The sequence below is a fragment of the Taudactylus pleione genome, unplaced genomic scaffold, assembly GCF_031769625.1.
Source record: "Taudactylus pleione unplaced genomic scaffold, aTauple2 ptg000089l, whole genome shotgun sequence".
Classification (NCBI taxonomy): Eukaryota; Metazoa; Chordata; class Amphibia; order Anura; family Myobatrachidae; genus Taudactylus; species Taudactylus pleione.
In genome coordinates this window covers 3,434,158-3,459,507 of record NW_028284491.1, presented here as the reverse complement: position 1 = coordinate 3,459,507, position 25,350 = coordinate 3,434,158, and the positions used below count along the sequence as shown (strand labels likewise).

The 25,350-nt window shown below is 43.5% G+C and overlaps 1 protein-coding gene across 3 annotated transcripts in view; it reads left to right on the top strand.

Annotated features, from left to right (window-relative positions):
* The window catches only part of PHF11 (PHD finger protein 11), a 119,452-nt gene that overhangs the window by 53,755 nt on the left and 40,347 nt on the right, over window positions 1-25,350 (top strand). For all 3 annotated transcript variants that reach the window (XM_088469105.1, XM_088469103.1, XM_088469104.1), the window contains 7 exons: window positions 2,831-2,859; window positions 3,929-3,966; window positions 6,418-6,452; window positions 7,715-7,800; window positions 9,679-9,707; window positions 13,251-13,330; window positions 15,663-15,694. In XM_088469105.1, the coding sequence (XP_088325231.1) occupies window positions 2,831-2,859; window positions 3,929-3,966; window positions 6,418-6,452; window positions 7,715-7,800; window positions 9,679-9,707; window positions 13,251-13,330; window positions 15,663-15,694 (329 nt within the window). The remainder of the gene's footprint in view (window positions 1-2,830; window positions 2,860-3,928; window positions 3,967-6,417; window positions 6,453-7,714; window positions 7,801-9,678; window positions 9,708-13,250; window positions 13,331-15,662; window positions 15,695-25,350) is intronic.

Genomic DNA, 25,350 nt, shown 5'->3' with positions numbered 1-25,350 from the left:
TCATCATCATTAATGCATACAGTATTTTGCACCAGCCCTTTAGCAAGTTCTTCGTCTTTTGAAAGCACCTAATTATTGTAATAGACCTCTAATACAGAAGGAAGAAAATGCAGGTGCACACCCCAAGCACTAAAGCGGCCCATATACGGTGTGATTTCAAAACGTACGACACCTCGGTACGTTTTCAAATTCAGCCCGATGCATCGCATGCTGTTGTGAATGGTAAACGATGCATCTTACAAGATGCTTCGTTTACCTATTTAACAGTATGATGGATCGCAGATCTTATGGATCTTATCTGAGATGTACGATAGCGATGTACGAAAGCGGGGACGCGCATCGCCGTCGTACAACATGCCAAAACACACATGATATGCATAATTGATTGTTGCGATCGATCGAAATCATGGATATGGTGTGTAAAATCACCCCGTGTATGGGCTGCTTAAGGGGTAAATTTACTAAAGTGAGAGTTTGTAGAAGTAGAGATGTTGCCCAATTAGATTTTAGTTATTATCTTCTAGAAGGTGCTAGTTAAATGTTAAGTAGAATCTGATTGGTTGCTATGGGCAACATCTCAACTTCTAAAAACCCTCACTTTAGTAAATATACCCCTAAGAATACTGATGATCATAACATTTATAATAATTATAAAAGTTTATTGCATTTTAAACTACAGATTGAAATGGCCTCTATTATAGGTAAGTTCTAGATAAACTTATATAGGCCCCCATTTACTAACGAGTTTTATCACCAAAACGAGTGATTAATGTCACTGTGTATGATAAATGGTGCTCCAGCCAATCAGCTCCCAACTGTCATTTTTCTAACAGTTGACAGTTGGGAGCTGATTGGCTGGAGCACCATTTATCATACACAGTGACATTTATCACTCATTTTGGTGATAAAACTCGTTAGTAAATGAGGCCCATAATGTGTCAGTATTAGGGATGTTAGGGACCCACCTGATGAGGTCACCATGACGTGGTAGGTGGGCATGCATTTTTGGCCAAACGTGCTCAGAAACCTTATTTATACTCTATAAAAATTGTAGAGTTTATTATAAATCTTTTGATTATCAGTATTCCTAGTGCTTAGAGTATGCATCTGCATTTTCTGCATGGCACTACAAGTCTCAGCATGGTAGCACCTCTTACTGGGCGGGATGCATGACACATCACATTCGGGATGCGATGCATCCCGCCACTCTTCGCATGCATACCGGCGTTGGTAACGTTGGTATGCATGTTCTCTCCTTTGCGATGGAGGGACTTCCGGATCTATGACCCAGAAGCCCCTCTGGCGGCCTTCTGCGCATGCTCCACGGGGGTGCTGGGAGGGATCTGATTGGCTCCCTCTCTCAGCACTCTATAGGCTTCTATAGGGTAACACCAATCAGGAAGATGGCGTTACCCATCGCAACCAAGCCCCGGAGTGCATCACATTCCGGGGCTTGGTGCATATGAGAAATGTGATCAAACCCGCATTTTGGGGGTTTGACCGCATTTCTACTGTTGCTGCATCCCGCCCACTATGTTTAAAATTAGGGTGTAGTCTAAATGATTCAACAGCTACATAACAAAGGAAACAGATGTAGGTCAGTATGGGACCCTGGGTTTGCCCTTTATTCAGCAGACAATTCACCTTTTTAGAAGAGCAAATTATTAAATTTATTCATGAATGTAGTCACTGGGTGCTGACATCTCAGCAGTATCCTAGCTTTATCCTAGCATTATCCTAGCAGTATCCTAGCTTTATCCTAGCTTTATCCTAGCAGTATCCAAGCTTTATCCAAGCTTTATCCTAGCTTTATCCTAGCAGTATCCTAGCTTTATCCTAGCTTTATGCTAGCTTTATCCTAGCTTTATCCTAGCTTTATCCTAACTTTATCCTAGCTTTATCCTAGCTTTATCCTAGCTTTATCCTAACTTTATCCTAGCTTTATCCTAGCTTTATCCTAGCTTTATCCTAGCTTTATCCTAGCTTTATCCTAGCAGTATCCAAGCTTTATCCTAGCAGTATCCTAGCTTTATCCTAGCAGTATCCTAGCAGTATCCTAGCTTTATCCTAGCTTTATGCTAGCTTTATCCTAGCTTTATCCTAGCTTTATCCTAGCTTTATCCTAACTTTATCCTAGCTTTATCCTAGCTTTATTCTAGCTTTATCCTAGCTTTATCCTAACTTTATCCTAGCTTTATCCTAGCTTTATCCTAGCTTTATCCTAGCTTTATCCTAGCTTTACTGATCCAGACCCTGTTGGTTTGTTGTTTATCATTCAAAGCTTTGTTTTCCTTTTCACGGGGAGCGTACCCCTTTGTCCCTCTCCTTTTCCCATTCATTACCTTATATAAAACGAAAAATTTAAATTAAATCACTATTTTGAAAAAAAAAAATTATTTGTGTGCGAGCCACATATATATCTGGATATAGTATGTTGTCATTTTGAAATAAAAAGTAAACTGAAATACATTTGTGCCTCGGTTATGCCGCTATAACAGACATAGGGGGAAATGTAATAGCCTGCGAGATTCCAAGGAGTCTGCCCGATGTTAAAGCGGCAAGCATTTATAAGGCAAAATCATGTTGGTTTTACCTTTTGAATCAGTGATGCTTTAAAAAATTGGGCAATCTTGCCGGTATTGCGTTGTGGCCTGCATCTCGCCATCAGGCATGCTATCACATTTCTCCCATAGAATAAAGTTCATATATCTGTGTTATCATACGGTGTCCTTTCTTTCTCTAACTCAAGTTAATATAAAGGTACAGATTAACATTAGTGCTTTATTTAACTATTTGTTTGCAACATTGAATATGTTTTTCTTCCTTACAGATGACCAATCTGCACATAGAAGAAGTCAGGTAGGAGAAATGTATTATTCCAATGAGGTCAGAGATATTCATTCTTTTATTTATTACCTGTTTTGAAAAAGATTTTCCATCAGTAATAACACACCTCCCAACTTTCTGAAATTCAGATTCGGCCCCCTGTAGTATGCTGTTTTAGGGGCGTCTCACGGGCCGTTTCTATTCATGTTGTGTCCAAGCCTAGCACCCAGGCAGCTACTTGGCTTCCCTTTCCCCTTTCCTCTAGCTTCCTCCTGCCCCCCCCCCCAAAAAAAAATGCAATTGTGGTGCTGAATGCTACGCAGGGGTCGCCAGGCACCCCTCAGTTAGGGGCAGATCCTGGGGGTAAGGGGGGAGGCATTCAGATTTTTGGGGGCCAATGTGTGAAATTAAAAAAAAGCTAAAACTAAGAATATGTAATAAAATAGCTATATCTAATTTACATTATTCTACAGGGAAATTCGTAGTAATCTGGTTTAAGTAGCTCAGGGCCGGCTCCAGGGGTCTGAGCACCCTGTGCCGGCCAGGTACACTGCACCCTGCATTCGCTCGTGGCTTCCAAATTGGTGGCGTGGCCTAATTTCCATAGGCCATGCCTTCTAAGTGACATTATTTGGATGTGTGCCCACATGGCACGCCTCCAAATAACGTCAGGCTGGGGGTAAAGCCCAGCCTTCCGTCACTAGTTGGGCTTCCCCCAGCCCTCTCCTGTCAGTGAATGGATGCCGCGCACATGCGGGCAGCATCCATTCACACTCCGGGGGTCCGGTACCGCCGCACAGCTGCGGCGGTGGGGGTCCCCAATCTCCCGATTTGACCACCCGCAGGCCACTTCGGCTCACGGGTGGAACAGCGGGACAGTAATGTCCCACTGAAATCGGGATGTTGGGGAGAGGTGCGCCCTCTATGGGTGGTGCCCCTGTTCGACCGCACCGGTTGAACACCCCTAGAGCCGGCCCTGAAGTAGCTCACATGCAGCAATATGGTGCAGTTATTCATAACAAAATATTATTTTTTTCATTATTTGTTCAGTAATTTAATCTTTTAACAAAAAAATCTACTTGATTTGTATTTTTTGTTTAAGAAAAAGAGGAGGAGACCTGAAATGACCAACTCAGTAAGGTAATTTTCAGATTTCAACAATTCCACAAAATAAAGATTTTCTTTCCTGTAACTCAAGGTTATATGATTATAAGGTTCTGTTCATTTTCCCTGTTCACTTACAGGAGCACTGTAACCTCTGGTTCAAAAAACTTTAAAGATTTTCACTTGTGTTCATCTTTAGATCGAACAATTTGTAATATCCTATAAATTAATTTACCTAATAAAACAGAACACATCAGTCAGGCAGAATAGTCTGCACCCTCCCACTTCTTCTCAGTGTCTTCAGGGTTTCCAACTCCGAATTACGGGGGAAACGTAATAGCCTGCTGGAGGCAGACATTGGTACAATCCTGGTGAATCGTGGTTAAAGTGGCAATAATTTAAAAGGCAAACCCTGCCTCTCTTAGGCTAATACAGTTCCCCCTAGAAATCCAGCAAGGTTAGGTAAATGACAGGAGGAATGTAATAGAATGTGAATTTTGTGGTGACATCTAATGGCACGCAAATTATGTCAAATCTATGGAGATTTTGTCCTCCAAATCCCTAGATGCTTCATCCAGCAATTCGGATGTAATGAAAATTTAGACGGTCAAAACTTAGACAATCAAAATGTTGACAACAAAATTTTGACAGACAAAGTGTCACCATGGTCAAAATGTTGACAACTAAAAGGTAGCCATGTACATAAGGTCGACATTTAACATCTAGACTCAGTCAAAAGGACGACAATTAATAAATAAATGTCGACAGTCAAAAAATGTAGACACAGGTACAAAATGTCAACAGTCAGAATAACACACCAGTGGCTGCTAAAAGCCATCCGGCAGCTGAGACGCTGCTAAAAACTTGGGCCCTTCCCCCCCAAATACATAACCAGCCCTGGACCTCTACGCCTGGACTGGTATTGGAAAATAGGGGGAAAAATGTCTTGCTTAGTGTGTACTTTCCTTTGATCTCTTGAACAGGATTGGTCGGATCGTGTACGCAGCACATATGATGTAAACTCTAGATCCAACCGTTTGCAGGAGCGTTTGAAGACGTATATTGGCTAAGGCTGGGTACACACTTGTCGATATATAATGTTCGTGTGATCGATGAACGATATATCACGAGTACATCGGCTGGTGTACACCCGATATGTCTGTGAACAGCGTTGTTCACAGACATATCAGGTCTGCCCTGCAGCACAGCCGACGCAGATATACCTTGTAGATATATCAGTAAGTCTAGCTGAGTGTATGAGCGACCTGCTGACCGCCCCGTACACTGGCTGCAGGGACCACCAACACTGACATCACAAATTAAAATGGCCGCCCTTTTGTGATGTCAGGCCAGACATATGGAGCAGCCAATTAACAAGTGTGTACAGCTTACAAATCGGTCACTCGGATGGTGTTGTGTAAGTGTGTACCCAGCATAACGCTCCTGCATACACACTATGCAGTTATCTGGCCGATCATACAATTATTGGCTGATTGGCCTGATAATTGTATAGTGTGTACCCAGCTTTAGGCTTGAGCCTTTAACCACACTGAGGGTCTGATTCAGAGCCGGACGCTATTTGCGCTCGCTCATTCAGAAAAAGGGGGTGGCTATTTAAATTAACCGTTTGCTCTTGGCGGTCTGTTGACGCCTCTAGGTCTGAACGTGCGAACAAAACATGCGGACGTTTTTTGGTAAAAATGCCCCCTGGCCGCTCGCATCATACGTCATGTCCGCTATTTATTAGATTAATCGAGTACATCGAACAGCGTATGAACTGCTCGCTATTCTTGTGGTTGGTTTTTCCTACCGCAATCTTGCGAGCAGTTCTGGCTAAAAGACACCCAACTGACGTGGTTGATGACGCTGCTTTGTTAATTATGCACACCCTTAAAACGCCCGTTTTGACTTTTAGGCATGCCTGCGTTCGGATCTCCACTCCCCATTTTCAAGCACCTTCCCCTGTTACCACCCACAAACGCCTCATCCTGTCACTCAAAATAGCAGGCATCCGCTATTTAGCGAGCACACGATTTCTGACCGCACTGACTGGTTCGCGCATGCGTACTAATACCCATACGCATGCACAGATGTGCGAACATCGCTCGGAACGAACGAGCGGCTGCTTACGAGCGGCTCTGAATGAGATCAAGAGCCCACACAAACTTATGTGAACTCAAAGTCCCTCCCAGTATGAATAAATATTTATGTTTTATGTTATTAATTGATATTGGTGAAAAGTAGATGACAATTATTTTATTAGTTTCCCTCACAAACCAAACCTTTTTTTTTTTAAGTATTATGTCTATGTATAAACAATACACAGGAATCTTATTTGTGACTATTACTCTTATCTACATTTACCTTCTTTGAGTTCCATTTTAAAAATCTTGTATAACGTCAAGTGTTTGTTTTTAATGATGTAATTAGTATGTAAGCTTTGTAATCTTGTGGGGCATTACACAGTATTAATGTTTTCTGTTACAGGAAGAAAAAGAACAGACAAGAGCCTTATGGCACTGGTGAGATGTCCCCCGTATTTCACAGATGTACATTTCAGTTTTCTTATGCAATTTTCAGTTGTATCACCAACAAAAGCTAAAGGTGTAAAATAATGACACTACTTATAGGTCGTTAAAAAAAGCCAAAATATAGAATCACAGGCCCAGTATGCACATACATGGGTGGATGCTATTTTCTGTCCTATGCGGGTGTTTGCATGCCATGCGATGGTACATGTCGGCAAAAAAAAAAGTTTATTCAAAAAGCTTCAAAAATCTTGATTAACTGCGCTAGTAGATACAAAATAATCCCATTTAATAAAAAATAATAATTAATAAATCAATGTTTGCTTTCTATTTTGGACACAGGAGGCTTGTCTGTAATTCAAAAAATTAGTTTAATCACATAAACATCTAAATAACATAAAAATTTATAAAATGCAGATAAAAACACAATCAATATAGCAGCATGTTTTAGAAACAACAATTAACCCATTAATAATCATATGGAATAGAAATCAATTACTAAATAGGCTTTACATTCAATGCTGTTCAATCACCACTTTTGTGTGAGAATAGTCAATGTTCACAGGTGAATATATGATTGCTACAAATGTATCAAATGGGAAGTAACAAATTTGTTGCAATTGTAGTGCTCTCACAGACCAAGCTTGTGTCTGAGTATTTTACAGTTGTGTCTGGGTGTTCCGCAGTTAGATGTGACTGTTCGGTCATATAGAAAAAAAAGCTAATTAACCAACTGTGTAACTTCTTCCTGGGTTGTATAAAATGGTCACTATAGGGTTGATTCTGAGTTGCACACAAAGTGGCTGTAGCTGTGTGGCAGCCACAGAATCCATATTTTACTACCTTATGCTAATGCTGGAGTGTGTGCATCTGCGAGCAGAAACTTGTGCCGCCCATTGATGTTACTCCAGCTGCCACAACTGTCATCATCAGTATCTGCCCTTGCACCAGCCCCACGCTAGGTGCATGACACACGTCAGAAACAGGCTTCACTTCCCCATATGCACAAAGCACTTCCATGACACTCCCAAAACTCAGGGCGGTCCCATGTGCTCACATTATTGCTGCCCTGAAATGCCCAATTGCACGGATAAGCAGGTACAACCGAGTTCCATCCAACTTATAATAGTACAGAGATACTGTGCATCTGCGCATGCAAAGCCTCCCTGTTTGCTACTATGCACAGAGATCTATCTGACAGAATCAGCCCCTAGAATGTTATATATGACATTATTCTTATTTCATATTGTTTGCAGGAGTCGTGCAGGAGGACAGAAGGAGGGGAGAGTCAGATGGTGACCACACAGACTGTTCTGTTACACAAAGTAGAGAATATACAGTGGTCAGTATTTTGCAGATAATTCACCGTAAACACCAGTGATACCAGAGCAGTGAGACCATTTACACACATGTTCTTCCCGGTGACTCCAGCCTAAAATGATAGGAACAGCTTCACAGTCACACTTCATGTGGGTGCAGCAAATGTTTGTATATTGCACAAGGCCTTTATTTTTTAAATAATACATATTTTTGCAATACAAAATATGCAACAATTCTGTTTCCCTGAATGCCTAATGTGTGCCAGTAACTGATGGAGTGATTCTCTATTTTGCAGGAGATAGGATACTTATTTCTAGGTGTTCCACTATATAGAGCAGGCCTAGCAGTATACAATTGGGAAACCGGCTGCCTTAATACCGGCAGCCGGCTTCCCGACTGTCATATCCCGGCAAGGGTGAAATGCCGGGCGTCTATATCTAGATGACTGTCATTTTCCCTGATGCCGGGAGACAGGCGCCCGGCATCCCGATCGAAGGGATGCCGGGTGCTGCGAGTGGCAGCGGGGAAGGGGGGGGTTAGGGTTAGGCACTTAGAGGGGGGATTAGGGTTAGGCACTTGGGGGGGAGGTTAGGGTTAGGCACCCCTAAGGAGGGTTAGGGGGTTAGGTTAGGTTAGTTTATACTTATCTTAAGGACGATCGGGATTTCCAGCGCTCTCGGGCTTCTGCTGCAGGGCTCTGCTGATCTGTCGGGCTGCCGCTGCCGGGAATCGAACTGCCGGCCATGCGGCAGCCGGGATTCCATACCGATTCCGGCCTGGCCAACCTGTGGCTCTCCAGCTGTTGTGAAACTACAAGTCCCCGCATGCCCTGCTACAGTTTTGCTATTAGGGAATACTAAAACTGTAGCAAGGTATGCTGGGACTTGTAGTTTCACAACAGCTGGAGAGCCACAGGTTGACCAGGCCTGATATAGAGGAAATCTATGATAATGTACAGTTCTGTGGAGGTGGCTATTTTGGAAGGCATGTCAGCGAGGCATGAAATATACTATAGAATTATGGAGTTGTATAGTTAATTCACATGAGTTTCTGCTCCATTAGAACTTCTACTCTAATTTCCTAATAAGGGCAATTACACACACCCCCATTAATCAGAAGCAAATTTACCTGCCCCTCCCCCCCCCCAGTGCTGGGAAACAACGTTTTGGAGGACATACACCCCCCACTTAGATAGTTAACTGTTATTTTATAATATTCTATATCAGATCTGGGTCCAAATGTAATAGCTCGTGATTTGTGGGTGCTGGAGCAATGCCAGTGAGATTCTCATTAGATCTAAAGCTACAAATAGTTTTTAACTAATTATTCTCTCAATCGGTTAGTACACAGATGGGATAGTTATATTAAATAGCCCACTCTATAGAGAAGAGGTATGATAATGTACATTTCTGTAGATGTGACCAATTCAATCAAAAGCTTATTTACCTATCAGCATATTTTAGGGAGAAAAACAGCATCGGGATAAAACCCGCGCAAACACGGGGAGGTCATACAAACTCCACATGGATAGCGCCCTTGCCAGATTTGAACCCAAAGCCCCTGCACTGGGATGCAGCAATGCCTAACACTGTGCCACCATGTCACACAATCTGGTGACTAGAGTTCTTCTGTAGATTAGCAAATAGATCACTCAAACATAGTCACATCTAGGGACACATTAACTAATACAGATAATACTAATATTATCCTATTGCAAACATTTGTCTGGCCCCACTAAACCGATCAGTGCAAATATCTTATATTAGTAGTAGATAATAGAGAGCTGTACACAACATAGCCATAGTCGGTGCTTATACCTGCATGTTCCTTGTTGGCTTATGTTACTACTGTGATCTTCTTGTCTTGTAGTAATAGTAACTATCAATGTGTTTATGTTTAGGAAATGCCAGGGACATCTGCATCAGCTCGGTGAGTTGTACTGTTCTAACAACCAGAAAGTAATAACTACTCTTTTTTTTTTTTTTTAAATCTGTTTATTTTGGATTTTCAAAAATCAAGTGACAGAAAAAATAGAAAATGTTACAGGCAGATATCAATAACAGTAAATCACAATATGCAATAGTTATATAAAGGTAACATGGAAAAACAAACTGGTGTGTAGATTCAGCCGCTAAACATACATTAGTGAAGTAGAAATATAATCCCAGTTCGAATAACAATTGTATAACACTGCAAAAATACCCCATGAACAATATTATAATATCCCATAAAAAGTAAAACAATACATATGGATATCTGGATCAAAACACAAAAATAGCAGCAAAAAATACAAATATTAGTAAAAAGGAGGGGAGGTGGAGGAAGAAAGAAAGACAGAAAGAGAGAAAGGCAGCGTTGCTGTAGAATCAATGAAGAGAGAATATGTGGTCCCAGGGCCGTAGGCTAGCTAGGGTAGTGCGGCCGGTGCCATCGCACAGGGCACCACAGGGCAGGGGGCGCTGTTTGGGCCTGTCAAATTTCTGTTTATTATCATTCTCACTTGTAGCTTCCTCTTTATTTTATCCCCAGCATCTCCTGGCCTCCCCTATCTCTTCACTGGCCCTTCCCCATGAGGTCATTCCCCTTTTTTGGGTGCATTATGGGCCTCATTCAGAGGCGGTCGGAGGATGCAAGCGGTCGCTCAGAAACTGGGCGGCCACTTGCATCCTGACCGCCCGCCTCTGTTGCGGTCGTTAGGCTGTGGGTTAACACCCACAGCTCTAACGACCGCTCGGGTGATGGTCGCGATGGTCAGAGACCATCGCGACCATCGGGGCTTACGACGAGACCCTAGGGTAGGGTCTCACTTGTCGTAATCCCCGGAGAGCTTCTGGCTCTGTCTGAGTGATGTCAGTGGGGCCTCCCCCAAACGGCAGGCGTTCCCATAGGAACACCTCCGTTTGGGCTGCCACCCCCCTGGCCCGCCTTCCAAACAGGGCAAGCTGTCAATCAACATCGACAGCTCGCCCCCTTTGGATCGAGACCCGCTACGACCGGCGCTGTTTGTCGTAGGGGGTCTCACGCATGCGCACGACGGCGCCGACGCCGTCGTGCGCATGCTCTGTGGGGGGGCCATCGACCCGGTCCGAGCGCATCGGCGCTAAAGACCGGGTCTGAATGACCCCCTATGTCCCTTTGAAAAATTAGGGGGCACCAATGCTCTTTCTGGCACAGGGCACCAAAAAGTCTAGTTACCGCTCTGTGTGGTCAATATCAGGGTGATGTACAGAGGTACAGAGCATGTCCCCTGAGCATACATACTATATATAGGGACATCCAGGTTTACAATTGGTCAAAAGGAAATACTATACATTAGAATTTCCGTTTCATTCAAGATAACTGTCTGTGTAAATACCATGAGGTAGTCTCAAACACCTTCAAAATCTAAGCTTGTGTAGGGGAGTCGAGTGATTCAAGATATGTGCCCCATTTTTTATAAAAGGATGTTACCCCTGCTTCCAGCGCAGGGAAAAATAAATACTCTTTTTATATACAGACACTGAGAGTATTGCTTAGGTCAGTGGTTACCAAACTCTGTCCTCAAGGCACCCTAACAGTCCAGATTTTAAGGATATCCATGCTTGAGCACAGATGGTTAAATCAAATTTACTGAGGTACTAATTAAGTCACCTCTGCTCAATTATGAAAATTCTTAAAACCTGGACTGTTAGGTGCCTTGAGGACTGAGTTTGGGACCCATTGGCTTAGGTGACTGATAGAGAGATACGGTCCAACCACAGGGGAGTGCCCATGAGAAATGTGGGTTAATGTTAAAAATATGTGATATAAATGTGTTTTATTTATTAACTTGTAGGAAGAGGATAATGGGCCTGATTCAGCAAAGAACGCTATTATGATTGCAATAGCGATTATGAATGCAGTTTAACTGTGAAGATATGCTAATGATTGCAGTCGCAATGCCATACGCAGTCTAACATAAGGATGCCCCCTTCACCTTACACACATCCGTAATACTTAGCAAGTCTGCAAAACCATCGGTAACATTGAGTACAATCGCAGCCTCACGCACAATTGCACAAGGTCTGACCTTACTCAGAAATTGCTAAACTCATCGCACGCAGTGTATGGCATCGCAGTGGCTAATTTATGCATGCCCCTGCAACAGTGTTCAAACCAACTGGCACGCCTGCGTTTCGCTGACAATCACTCTGCGATGGGTCTGCGTAGTCACTGCGATCGCAGTCCCAATCGCAGTAGAGGGTTCACGCATGTGCAGAACGCAACAATCGGTCGATTGCGTGCGTAAGCACTATAGCGATCCTTGCTGAATCAAGCCCAGTGTACAGTAATAATATCACAGATTATTACACTTCTATTAAACAAAATGTCAATATTTTATAAAAGGATGTCCAATATCAGTGTATACTACAAATTAGTGATACATATATAAATCCAAGATCAAATATCCAATAAATAAATTAATGAAATAGATATAATATATAAGTATTCTGTATGTATAGTAAAAATCAAAGCGGTAAATGCAAATAGGTGAGTAGTTAGTATTTTCATTTTCATCAACGTGTCTTTGATTCAGGTTTTTACTTTTAATATACATTTTTCTTGCCTATTTACGTACATGCAGCCATAAAGATGTTAATACTTTGTTACAATAACATCTGGAAACATTTGGTTACTCCTTTTATTAGCACCAGTCTACAGAGGTAGTGGTAAGATGGGGGCCATTCCAGGAGGCATTTTTCAGAAATACTTTGTGAAACCATATGACCACCTAACCCCTCTGAGGGCTTTATTCATTATGTTACAGTAATTATCGGGCTCCTTCTGGCGTAAGGAGCCGGACAGGGGCGGAGGGATCCATAAGGATCCCTCTTTGCAACCCGGACTGCTACGAGCAGGAGCAAATGCCATCTGAAGATAGCGAATGCTCCCGTAGTCAAAATATTGTATATTCGGAACTTGATGAATTTCTGTCCCCATACTAGTGTATGGAGACACCTAGCCATTTCAGGAGAGGAAGGTAAGCAGGAGATACTTGTGATATCTCCTGCATTACCTTTTTGATGAATGGCCCAATAACTTAATTTCTACAAAAGCAGATGAATATGTTAATTTTGACCTGCTTTTGTAGAAATTAAGTGATACTGAATAGAGACCTGAGGCAGCTTGGCTAGGCCGCTCATCCACCTTCCTTATTAACTTATCCAATTATTTACCTCTGTCTTCTCCAGCCAGTGAAGCTTAGGACAGCGACAGAAGAGGTGGCACATATGGAGCGGGGATGGAGGTGGAAGAGAGGGCGGAGGTGAAGTAGGGACTGAAGCCTGGTAGAGGCAGAGCGGGGATGGAGGTGGGATGAAGGCAGGTACAGAGGGTGAAGCGGGGATGGAGATGGGAAAGAGGGGGGAGACGGGACAGAGGATGGAGGTGGGAATGAGGGAGGAGATGAGACATGTCATGTACCAACAATGAAATATGAATTCCTTTTTGCAGAAATTGGATTTCGACAAGAGATTCTGATAATGATATTTTGAATATGGCCACTTCTGATGACTCTGAGAACACTGATAAAGGTAAGCGTTTATTCATGGTAGCTCATTGTGGATTGCTAATGTAAATGCTTCAAAATATGTATATACAGTAGCAGACATTTTAATCTCATCTAATTAAATCTTGTGCTTGTTAAATATTTTTAAAATGTGCATTTGCTGCCACTTTCTATCATGTAAGTTTTAATCAGTTGTTGCCAACTTAATAAGCCCAGGTAGATTCACTTCACACTGTAGAGGAACCACTAATAAACCTAGTTCAGATACAAGCTGCAAAAGTTTGAAACCATAGCAATAATTGTGACCTGATGAACCTACAATTGTAAAATGATTCCCTGTTTTATGTGGGAGCACATGGATTTGCAGGAGGCATCTGCAGGGGCCAAAAGTATGCCATGAGTAGGGCAGCCACGGGGCATTTCTTTATGTATGGATTGTTGAAGTGGGTCAGAGGTTGAAATTACAGGAGCCGTCCCAGTTTTCTGGGAGGGTGGGCAGCATTTTTCTCCTTACAGTACTTGAATTCTCCGACACTTCCTAACTCCTGGTGATTGGGTCTCGTTCCTATCAAATCTTCTTTTTCAGCAAGATAATGCTACAATCTATGAGGCTGTGGAAGCCCTGGAATGGCCACAAATAAGACAACGGTGTATTTAACATAATACTGTGACTTTTCCAGTCACTAAGGGGTAAATTTACTAAGAATCGAGTTTGGTCGAGATTGCAATATCGGGTGAGTTTAGGTATGTTTTCATCTCGCAAATTTACTAAAGATAAACTCGGGTGAATTTGGGAGAGATTTCTCTCTTTTCTCTAAAAACTCGGTGAGATTGTAAACATGATAAAACTCACCATCGGCCAAACTTTGGAGTACTTTTCATGAAAAAGATACAACTCGGTAATTTACTAAGAAATGAGATTACAATCTCGGGTGTAATTGTAGGAAACGCGCAGCTGATTAGAAGTTCAAATAGACCACCTCCTGAGCTGCGAGTTTGGCAGAAATATACCCAGATCATTGTGATTTGTGTATGTTTCTGCCTTGAATCACTATTGTATTGGTTAATGTTAAAAAAAAAAAAATGACGTAGGGTCCCCCACCAAAAGACACAACCAGCCCCGGACCGCTCAACACATTTTTCCCCCTGTAATTATAGGAACCAGGAATGGCTGAGCAGTCTGGGGCTAGTTATATCTTTTGGGGGGGACCCTACGTCATTTTTTTTTTTATATTTAACCCCTTTTTTTTACAGGTACAATGCACAAGCAGGCTTCACATATCTCACTGATATGTGCAGGTTGCTTGTTTGGGAGAGTTTGGCAGAGATAAAACACCGCAATCTCGGGTAAATAATCTAATATAAACTTGCTACTCTGAAGAGTAATCTCATCTAAACTTGCTACTCGGGGGAGTAATCTCATCTAAACTTGCTACTCGGGGGAGTAATCTCATCTAAACTTGCTACTCGGGGGAGTAATCTCATCTAAACTTGCTACTCGGGGGAGTAATCTCATCTAAACTTGCTACTCGGGGGAGTAATCTCATCTAAACTTGCTACCCGGGGGAGAAATCTCGATCTGTTTCAACATTGGAAAACTGACACTCAGCTAAACTCACTTCTTAGTAAATTTGTGAGTTCCAGGAGCCTCAAATCACCCAAGTTTCGGCGATGCTAATCGAGTTTAAAAAAAAAAGCTTGATCAGACTCGAAGTTTAGTAAATTTACACCTAGATCTCAATCCTGTGAAATTAGGCAACCACAAGGGACACATTGAAGACAACACAGTCTAGCATCTCTCTGCAGCACTGTTGAGTGAAAATTAACTTTTAGTTAGATCTACCTAATAAAATGGGCAATCATTTTGAACCTGATTCAGAGATTTTTTTAGTTACTGCATGTGTGTGAAAACCCTAAAAACTCCAATGGCGCATGCATTACACAGAGTGTACACACAGAGGCGCTGTTGCGATTGGGTGTGACTGGGAGGTGGCTGAGCAGATGCACAGAGATGGCCCGCCTTATGGGTGTGTGCTGAAGTGTTTTCACACACAGACGCTGCATCGTTCACTTTGGAGGCCATACTCAGACATAAATCTGCACCTGCCATAGTGTTGGTGCAACTTTCATTGGTGGTATCCGTAGACGCACCAGGCAGTATAACAGCATCTAAGGATGCTGAAAGTGGGCATCTTAGTCCTTGCACATTCATATGCACCAGAGCTGTACACCAGAGCTGTGTAGCGGCATATACATAAATTCGCAGATGGGTAACTGCCAAATAAACTCTGCCTTGTTCTGCAATCTGCTTTCTTGAGAAATGTGTTAATTGTGTCAATTCCTATTTTTTTTTTTAGAAAAGTCACCTGAGCAACCTGAACAATTACAAGTAAGTAAACAGTCAAGATGGTATTATTGTGTATGCACATGCAATGTTCTATATACATTACAGATACCTGAGTAATGTATTGCTGGCTGTGATGTTCTGCTACAGTATATGTAATAGGGCTATCTTTCAGGCAGAACGCACCGGAACGCCGCTCCTGAAGCTCTTTTGAAAAATGGCGTAATTAGGAACAGCGTTCCGGAACCTCCTGTCAGCAGGGAGTAATGCATTGGGTGGATTTAGGTCTAAAATCACAGTGGTGCAGGTGAGCCGGGAGCCGGTGGCAGAGCTGGAGAAGGGAAAGAGGTGCAAGGAGCCGGACTACTGGGTACAGGGGCTCCCGCAGACCATATGGGAGAGATCAGATCTGGGTGTGTTGGCACCGGGAGAGCTGTCGGTGCTGCTGAATGCTGCACATACAGACGGGGCTCAGCACCGGGCATCTCTCCGTCAGGGCAGCAGTGACAGCATGAATAGCAAGGGCCCTCCTCTTGCTGCTGTCACTCAGCACTAGGTGCATGGTAATAACAGTTATCGGTGATAAGAGTATGGGTCAGGCTGAAGGGCAGCATTGGTGCATGGTAATAACAGTTATCGGTGATAAGAGTATGGGTCAGGCTGAAGGGCAGCATTGGTGCATGGTAATAACAGTTATCGGTGATAAGAGTATGGGTCGGGCTGAAGGGCAGCATTGGTGCATGGTAATAACAGTTATCGGTGCTAAGAGTATGGTACAGGCTGAAGGGCAGCATTGGTGCATGGTAATAACAGTTATCGGTGATAAGAGTATGGGACAGGCTGAAGGGCAGCATTGGTGCATGGTAATAACAGTTATCGGTGATAAGAGTATGGGTCAGGCTGAAGGGCAGCATTGATGCATGGTAATAACAGTTATCGGTGGTAAGAGTATGGGACAGGCTGAAGGGCAGCATTGGTGCATGGTAATAACAGTTATCGGTGGTAAGAGTATGGGACAGGCTGAAGGGCAGCATTGATGCATGGTAATAACAGTTATCGGTGATGAGAGTATGGGACAGGCTGAAGGGCAGCATTGGTGCATGGTAATAACAGTTATCAGTGATAAGAGTATGGGACAGGCTGAAGGGCAGCATTGGTGCATGGTAATAACAGTTATCGGTGATGAGAGTATGGGACTGGCTGAAGGGCAGCATGGTGCATGGTAATAACAGTTATCGGTGATAAGAGTATGGGACAGGCTGAAGGGCAGCATTGGTGCATGGTAATAACAGTTATCGGTGATAAGAGTATGGGACAGGCTGAAGGGCAGCATTGCTGCATGGTAATAACAGTTATCGGTGATGAGAGTATGGGACAGGCTGAAGGGCAGCATTGGTGCATGGTAATAACAGTTATCGGTGATAAGAGTATGGGTTGGGCTGAAGGGCAGCATTGGTGCATGGTAATAACAGTTATCGGTGATGAGAGTATGGGACAGGCTGAAGGGCAGCATTGGTGCATGGTAATAACAGTTATCGGTGATGAGAGTATGGGTTAGGCTGAAGGGCAGCATTGGTGCATGGTAATAACAGTTATCGGTGATGAGAGTATGGGACAGGCTGAAGGGCAGCATTGGTGCATGGTAATAACAGTTATCGGTGATGAGAGTATGGGTTAGGCTGAAGGGCAGCATTGGTGCATGGTAATAACAGTTATCGGTGATAAGAGTATGGGTCAGGCTGAAGGGCAGCATTGGTGCATGGTAATAACAGTTATCGGTGATGAGAGTATGGGACAGGCTGAAGGGCAGCATTGGTGCATGGTAATAACAGTTATCGGTGATAAGAGTATGGGTTGGGCTGAAGGGCAGCATTGGTGCATGGTAATAACAGTTATCGGTGATGAGAGTATGGGACTGGCTGAAGGGCAGCATGGTGCATGGTAATAACAGTTATCGGTGATAAGAGTATGGGACAGGCTGAAGGGCAGCATTGGTGCATGGTAATAACAGTTATCGGTGATAAGAGTATGGGACAGGCTGAAGGGCAGCATTGGTGCATGGTAATAACAGTTATCGGTGATGAGAGTATGGGACAGGCTGAAGGGCAGCATTGGTGCATGGTAATAACAGTTATCGGTGATAAGAGTATGGGTTGGGCTGAAGGGCAGCATTGGTGCATGGTAATAACAGTTATCGGTGATGAGAGTATGGGACAGGCTGAAGGGCAGCATTGGTGCATGGTAATAACAGTTATCGGTGATGAGAGTATGGGTTAGGCTGAAGGGCAGCATTGGTGCATGGTAATAACAGTTATCGGTGATGAGAGTATGGGTTAGGCTGAAGGGCAGCATTGGTGCATGGTAATAACAGTTATCGGTGATGAGAGTATGGGTTAGGCTGAAGGGCAGCATTGGTGCACTCTCAGCACGAGCGCGATGATTTATTTACTTTCTTGCTACTGTTCATTTTAGTAAATGTTATAGGTTGGACTGTTTTTCAGTTGTAGATTAATTATTAGTTTTTTTTGCCTAATATGTAAAGAACATAATTATTTTACAAAAAAAGATCATGTTGGTGTTGTTTTGGATGCAGTATACACTATAATGTATCATGGGACCATGTCGGAATTTAGTTTATATTGTCCAAGTAATGTGCTTTATTCTGCTGCCACAATTATTAGACCAGGTGTAACGCTCTCTAAAGGGACAAACTTTGGGCCTGATTCACTACCGATCGCAACTGCGTTTGCAATAGCGATTACACACACAGTCTCACTGCGATAGTATGGTAATCCATCGCAATTGTTATGCTGCCGCAGCATAACATAGGGACGCCCACCTTACCTTACACACATCCGTAATATTTAGCAAGACTGTTAAACCATCAGTACAATCGAGTACCATCGCAGCCTCACGCACACTTGCACAAGCTCTGACCCTACTCAGAAATTGCTTAGTACTCAGGCTGCCTAAGGCATCGCAGTGGCACGCTTGTGTTCCCCCCCCCGTTGCCACCCACAAATGGTATTTCCTGTCAGTCACTCTGCGATGGATCTGCGTAGCCGCTGCGATCCTGATATGCATATGCATGGGAAATACGCAACAATTGGCCAATTGTGTGTGTATTAGCAACTGCGTTTCATGTTGAATCAGGCCCTCAGTCCATAGTTCTGCTATTAATAAAGATAAAATAAAATGCAGTATAACCTGAACAGTAAAGATCATCAATTCGTCTTGCATTGAAAAAAATAAAACCTGGAGGGATCTCCAAAGATATATATATGTTATGAATTTCTGAGAAGATTCACAGTGGAACCATTACCAGGAATATGAAACTCAATATAGTATAGTGAGTTGATTGATTATGAAGCTTAGGTGAGTCCATTGATTAAGAGTCGATTGATAAAAGATACTTGAATAGTCAATTGATAACGAATCGATTGACAAGGAGTTGTGAGGATAAGATGGCTCGTAACTGAAATGTGGCCTTGAGGACTGATAAATACTTTGCAGGTTGCAGCCTTGAGGACTGATACTTGGCATAGATGCAGCCTTGAGAGCTGGTATGCACTTGGCTAGTTGCAGCCTTGAGAGCTGGTATGCACTAAGGTATAGCAGAAACTGCTATAAATGTTTATTGCTTGCTTGTATGTACAGACAACGAATTGCAACTGAAACTGAGGAGTTGTAAATAGCAGATAGTGCACATAAACACTGAATTGCAGTGCAGACAGCTGGGTGTTATTTAGCTGATTGGCCACACAGACACAGAGAAGCTGCTGAGTCTGCTGGAATGAATAAACAAATAGTTCACACAGAACTGAAGTGCAGCTAACACTGCTATAATGTACTTGCAGGAGATACACAGATGCTGAGGTGTGGCAGGCACTGTTCTGATGTGACTTGCAGGTATATCACACATATGCTAGGAAGCTGCAGCCACTGCTTAGATGTAACTTGCAGGGAGTACACAGACGCTGAGGTGTGGCAGGCACTACTCTGATGTGACTTGCAGGTATATCACACATATGCTAGGAAGCTGCAGCCACTGCTTAGATGTAACTTGCAGGGAGTACACAGACGCTGAGGTGTGGCAGGCACTACTCTGATGTGACTTGCAGGTAAATCACACATACGCTGGGAAGCCGCAGCCACTTCTTAGATGTAACTTGCAGGGAGTACACATACGCTGAACATGGAGAGCTGGAACACACAGGAGGATGAACTTCTCACTGGAACTAGAAGCCACAAACAAACACTATAGACGGTCTCAGAGCAGAGAACCAGCAGGGGTAAAAGAGATCCAGTCAGCGCAGGGAGGCGGAGACAAAACAGTCAGGTAGGAAGACCTTGTGGAGCAGCAGCCCGGCGCTCTTGTCTCCTAGCATCAGGCTGAGAAAACCACCCGAAGCACCATTGTCAGACAAGGCGCAGCGGCGGCTTGTGACAATATAGCATTTACTTCACAACTCCTGAAGTAAGTTCACAGCATGGTGACTGATTTGGGAAGCAGATTTCCTAAGTCATCAGAACATAGATGCCGGAGAGGGGTTTCTCCACCCAGGAGTGTTTCAACTCTTAGTGAACAAATGGGGTCTACCAGACATAGATCTCATGGCATCACGTCACAACCACAAGGTCCCCAGGTACGGATCCATGTCCAAAAACCCATCAGCAGCAATCGTGGATGCACCAGCAGTAAGATGGGACTTCAAGCTGATGTATCTTTTTCCTCCAAATTCCCTCCTTCCAAGAATCCTCAGGAAATTCAAGCAGGAAGGCGGAACAGTAAAACTAGTGGCTCCGGCTTGGCTCAGACGTAATTGGTTCACAGACATACAGAATCTATCCATAGACAGTCCATATCCTCTTCCTCTATTTCAGGATCTATTAACACAGGGTCCCTGCCGGCATCTGGACTTACCGCGTCTGGCTTGATGGCGTGGCTCTTGAATCTTCCATCTTAAGAACCAAAGGTTTTTCCAGTTCTGTGATTCAAATGATGCTTAGGGCACAAAAGCCTGCCTCTGCCCGTATTTACTACAGGGTTTGGCTTTCTTATGGGCAATGGTGTGCCCACAGGAAGTATGACCCTAAGTTGTTTAGGGTTTCCCGGGTACTGGCTTTTCTCCAGGCTGGTTTAGACGTTGGTCTCCGCCTAGCTAATTTGAGAGTGCAGGTTTCTGCATAGACAGTCTGGTTCCAGAGAAAGATTGCTTCATTACCAGATCTTAGAATTTTCTTTTCAGGGAGTTCTCCGAGTCCAGCCTATTTTTGCCCCACCGGTAGCACCGTGGGATCTGTCATTGGTTCTTAAGGGGCTACAAGCTCCCCCATTTGAACCTTTGGATTCGTAGATTTGAAGTGGTTTACAGCTAAGACACTTTTCCTCCTCTCTATCTCTTCTGCACGCAGAGTCTCTGATTTGGCAGCACTCTCTTGTTGCTCTCCATTTTTGATTTTTCACCAGGATAGAGCTGTTCTTTGTACAAGGGAGGGTTACCTTCCTAAGGTAGTGTCCCGTTTTTCATGTAAATTAAGAAATTGTAGTTCCAGCTTTTCATGCTCCAGACCTTTCTGGAGGTGAAGCCTCCCTGGATGTAGTTCGTGCTCTCCGTATCTATGTGGAGCGCACAAACTCTGTTAGAAAATCAGATGCTCTTTTTGTATTATATGGTTTTCACAAACGAGGATGGCCAGCTAATAAGCAGACCCTGGCTCGTTGGTTATGTATGACTATTTCTCAGGGGTATACACAGGCTGATCTCCTTGTCCTAAACACGGTGACAGCACATTCTGCTCTGTCTATAGGGCCATCGTGGGCTTTTAGTCGTGATGCCTCTGCTGAACAGCCATGTGGTCTTCTATCCACACTTTTCTTAAGTTCTACGCCTTTGATACTTTTGCATCTCAGGATGCTTCCTTTGGGCGATGAGTTCTCCTTTCTGCTCAGGAACGTCCCCCACCCTATGGGGAACTGCTTTAGGACATCCCCATGGTATCCCTGTGGATCCCTATGGGCCCTGAAAAAGAAAATTAGAGTTATGGTAGACTTACCTTGATAACACCTTTTCTTCGAGGTCCATAGGGTCCACAGGGCACCCACCTTGACGCACCTGGCTGCATTGGGTACATTTTCTTTCGGTCACAGATTCCCTCATCTTGTGTGAGTATTTCTGGTGTACGATTGTTCTTCCTTCTCTTTTTCTCTTTGAGAGGTGCTGCAAAGAGGAATGGGCAAAACTGCCCAAAGATACGTGTGCCAAGCTTGTGGCATCATATTCAAAAAGACTTGAGGCTGTAATTGCTGCCAAAGGTGCATCGACAAAGTATTTTGAACAAAGCAAAGGCTGTGAATACTTATGTACATGTGATTTCTTAGTTTTTTTTTAATTAAATTTGCAAAAATCTCAAAAAAACTTTTTACATGTTGTCATTATGGGGAATTGTGTGTAGAATTTTGAGGATAAAAATTAATTTATTCCATTTTGGAATAAGGCTGTAACATAACAAAATGTAAAAAAGTGAAGCACTGTGAATACTTTCCGGATGCACTGTAGCGGGACTAGGGTTAGGTTTCAAGGGGAGGGTTAGGCACCCCTAGGGGGGAGGGTTAGGCACTAATGGGGGAGGGTTCGATTTAGGCACGAAGGGGGGAGACTTAGGTTTAGGCACTAATGGGGAGGGTTAGGGTGCGGCTACAAAAAGGGAGGGTTAGGGGTAAAAGGGGAGGCTAGGTATACTTACCCGACCCCTGTCGGGATACCAACCATTGGGATGCCGCTGTCGGTATATTGACAGAAGGCATCTCGACAGCCGCCATTACATACCGATTCCGCTGGAAGCATTACTTAGAGATTCTGGTCTATGCTGACATAATAGCATCACACAATTGCAGCAGATCTGTCGGCTGCACGTTTACATTGTGATTCTCCTGTTCCAACACATCTCAAAGGTGATCTATATGATTGAAAATTGGGGACTGTGGAGGTCAGTGAAGTACACTGAACTCAATGTCATATTCGTGGAACCAGCTTGAGACAACATGTGCTTGAGAGACATGTTATCCTTATGGATGTAGCCATTAGATGATTGGTATACTGTGGTCATAAAGGGGTGCACATGGTTAGCATTAATATTCAGGTAGGTTATGACATTTAAGAAATGCTTAATTTGTATTAAAGGGCCTAATGTGTGCCAAGAAAACATTCCCCACACCATTTCACCAACACCAGCCTGAATTGTTGACACCAGGCAGGATGAATCCATGTATTCATGTTGTTTACACCAAATCTGGCCCAACCTTCCACAAAAATCAAGACAAAATAACGTTTTACAATTTGTAACTGTCCAGTCTTGGTGCGTTTGTGCCCACCTGTAGCCTTTCCTGTTTTTACCTGACAGGAGCGTCACTGGGGTGCTGTGTGCTCAGAGATGCTTTTCTGCATACAACTGTTGTAATGCATGTTTATGTGAGTTACTGGGCTACATTTACTAAGAGTTGGGTTTGGCATAATTTAGAACCTACCGGAAATCACCACTTATTAATGGCGGTTTTCATGTGAAATTGCTTACATTTACTAAAGATCGATTTTGATGTCTAAACATAATGTGGCGTTGATCCCAGACGGGTTACAAATGACAACCTGCCATGGTGTGTTCTGTATGGTGGCGGTTTCCACTCTAGATTAGAAGCTATTCTATTCCTATTTATTTAATGGTGCTACTGTATTTGTTATAGAAAGCACCGTTCAGTTGACATCATAGAAGCAGACATCTGGCTACTTTCTCTTTCACTTTGTGTTAGTGAGGATTTTAGGTGGAGACGAAGAAAGTTGTAGGTAAATACTAGGATCAAGATATAAAGTGATTGCTGATTGTGGTGAGTTTTTATTTTAAGTTTTTTTGTTTCTTCCGTAGATTGTCTATTTGAGGTGTATTTTCCTTATAGTCTTTTTTTTATTTTTTTAAAGATATTTGTGGTTTTTTTTTGTTTGTGTAAGTGTGGGGTGATTTTGTGTTTTGTTTTTTAATGTTTTATATTGTTGTTTGTTTGTGTATTTCTGTTAAAGTCCAGTCATGTCTGGTGAGAGGCATCAAAATCCTCCATAGCCCAATTGTATGATTTTACTGTCAGGCATTCTTGCCTTTTCGAAATCCATTCATTTACCGGCAGTCAGAGCCGTAACAGGGCTAAATAGCGTGCTGTGCTGGCAGCACCGGTAAGTGCAGCGCTGATTGGAGCATCCTGGGGATCAGCAGCACAGACAGCAGGGTGCCTGCCAGGAGCATCTAGATGCTCCGGTGGTGCCGTTGCTGTGATCCTAGCTGCAGGGTGCTGTTCCAGCTAGCCAGAAGCAAGGGCCATGAAGCGGCGACGGTGTCCTGTAGATTGGGGCCTTTGTCCATGTCAAAGGCATGCGCCTGGGAAAAGGGGGCATGGCCTCGCAGCAAGGGGTGTGGCCTCATGGGAAATGCCGTACCCGAGAGCCATAATTCTAATTTCCACGCATGCTGGGGGAATGCCCCCACTACCCTTCTCCAGTGAATAGACGCCATACGCATGCGTGCGGCATCTATACCATGCTTGCTCCTGCGGTTCGCGGGTGGGATGGTGGGACAGTGCCCATCAAAGTGGTTGGGGGTAGGTATGATTATTGTGGGTGTTTGTTTGTTTAAGAGTGTGTTGTGATTGTGTTTTATTTTATTGTTTTATATTTTTGTTTGTGTATTTTCTATTATAGTCTAGTCATGTCTGGTGAGAGGCATCATAATCCTCCATAGCCTAATTGAATGATTTTCCTGTCAATCAAACTTGCCTGTTGCAGTAATCACGCCTGTCTCAGCCTAGATGGGGGGCGGGTTTGCCTGCAGGCAGGGGCGTATTAAGAGAGGAGGGGTCCCTTGTGTAGTCTCTGTCCAGGGCCCCGTCCTGATCGCAGCAGTAGATTCTAAGCACTAGTCTGTGCCCAGAGTGTACTGTGCATGCGCAGGTGACCGAAGAAATGACGCGCCAGACATTTTCCCGGCGATTTCCCTACTGCGCATGCGAAAAATGCCAGGAAACTGTCCACAGCGGTCATTTTCCAGGCGACTTGTACAGCGCTGATACCACCGACGTGGGACTCTGGAGAGGTAAGTATTAAAAATATGGGTGCAGGGTGTGCAGTGTGGGCCCCCTGGATCCAGCACCCATTATAGATATGCCCCTGCCAGTGGACTTTTATGATGATTTTAAAAAGCACAGCTTGATAAATTAGAGGTTTCTATTCTATTCTTTGCATGATGTAAAATATCAATGGTGCAACCATATTGTATTCTTTTATAAAGTGTGGTTTTTGTCGCAGTTTTGGCCTTATAAAAGGTGGGTTTCAAAATCAAACCCGCTGCTTAGTAAATTTAGCCCATTGTAATTTACTTTTTTATCAACTTCATAGTCATCAATATATTGCTGAGCTTCAATATGCCTGCTTTATTTTTATGTCTAGTCTACATATGTTTATTTTTATGTCTAGTCTACATAGTCTTACATATGTTTTGGTCAGTGATTTATTGTATTATTTGTTTTCGGCCTGAAGTTTGTTATGCTGGGTACACACTGGCAGATATATTGGCCCCCGGCCAGCAGGACCCGCGACCAGATGACATGCAGATGACGGTTGTTAAGTGTGTATGAACAACCATCATCTGCGGATATATCT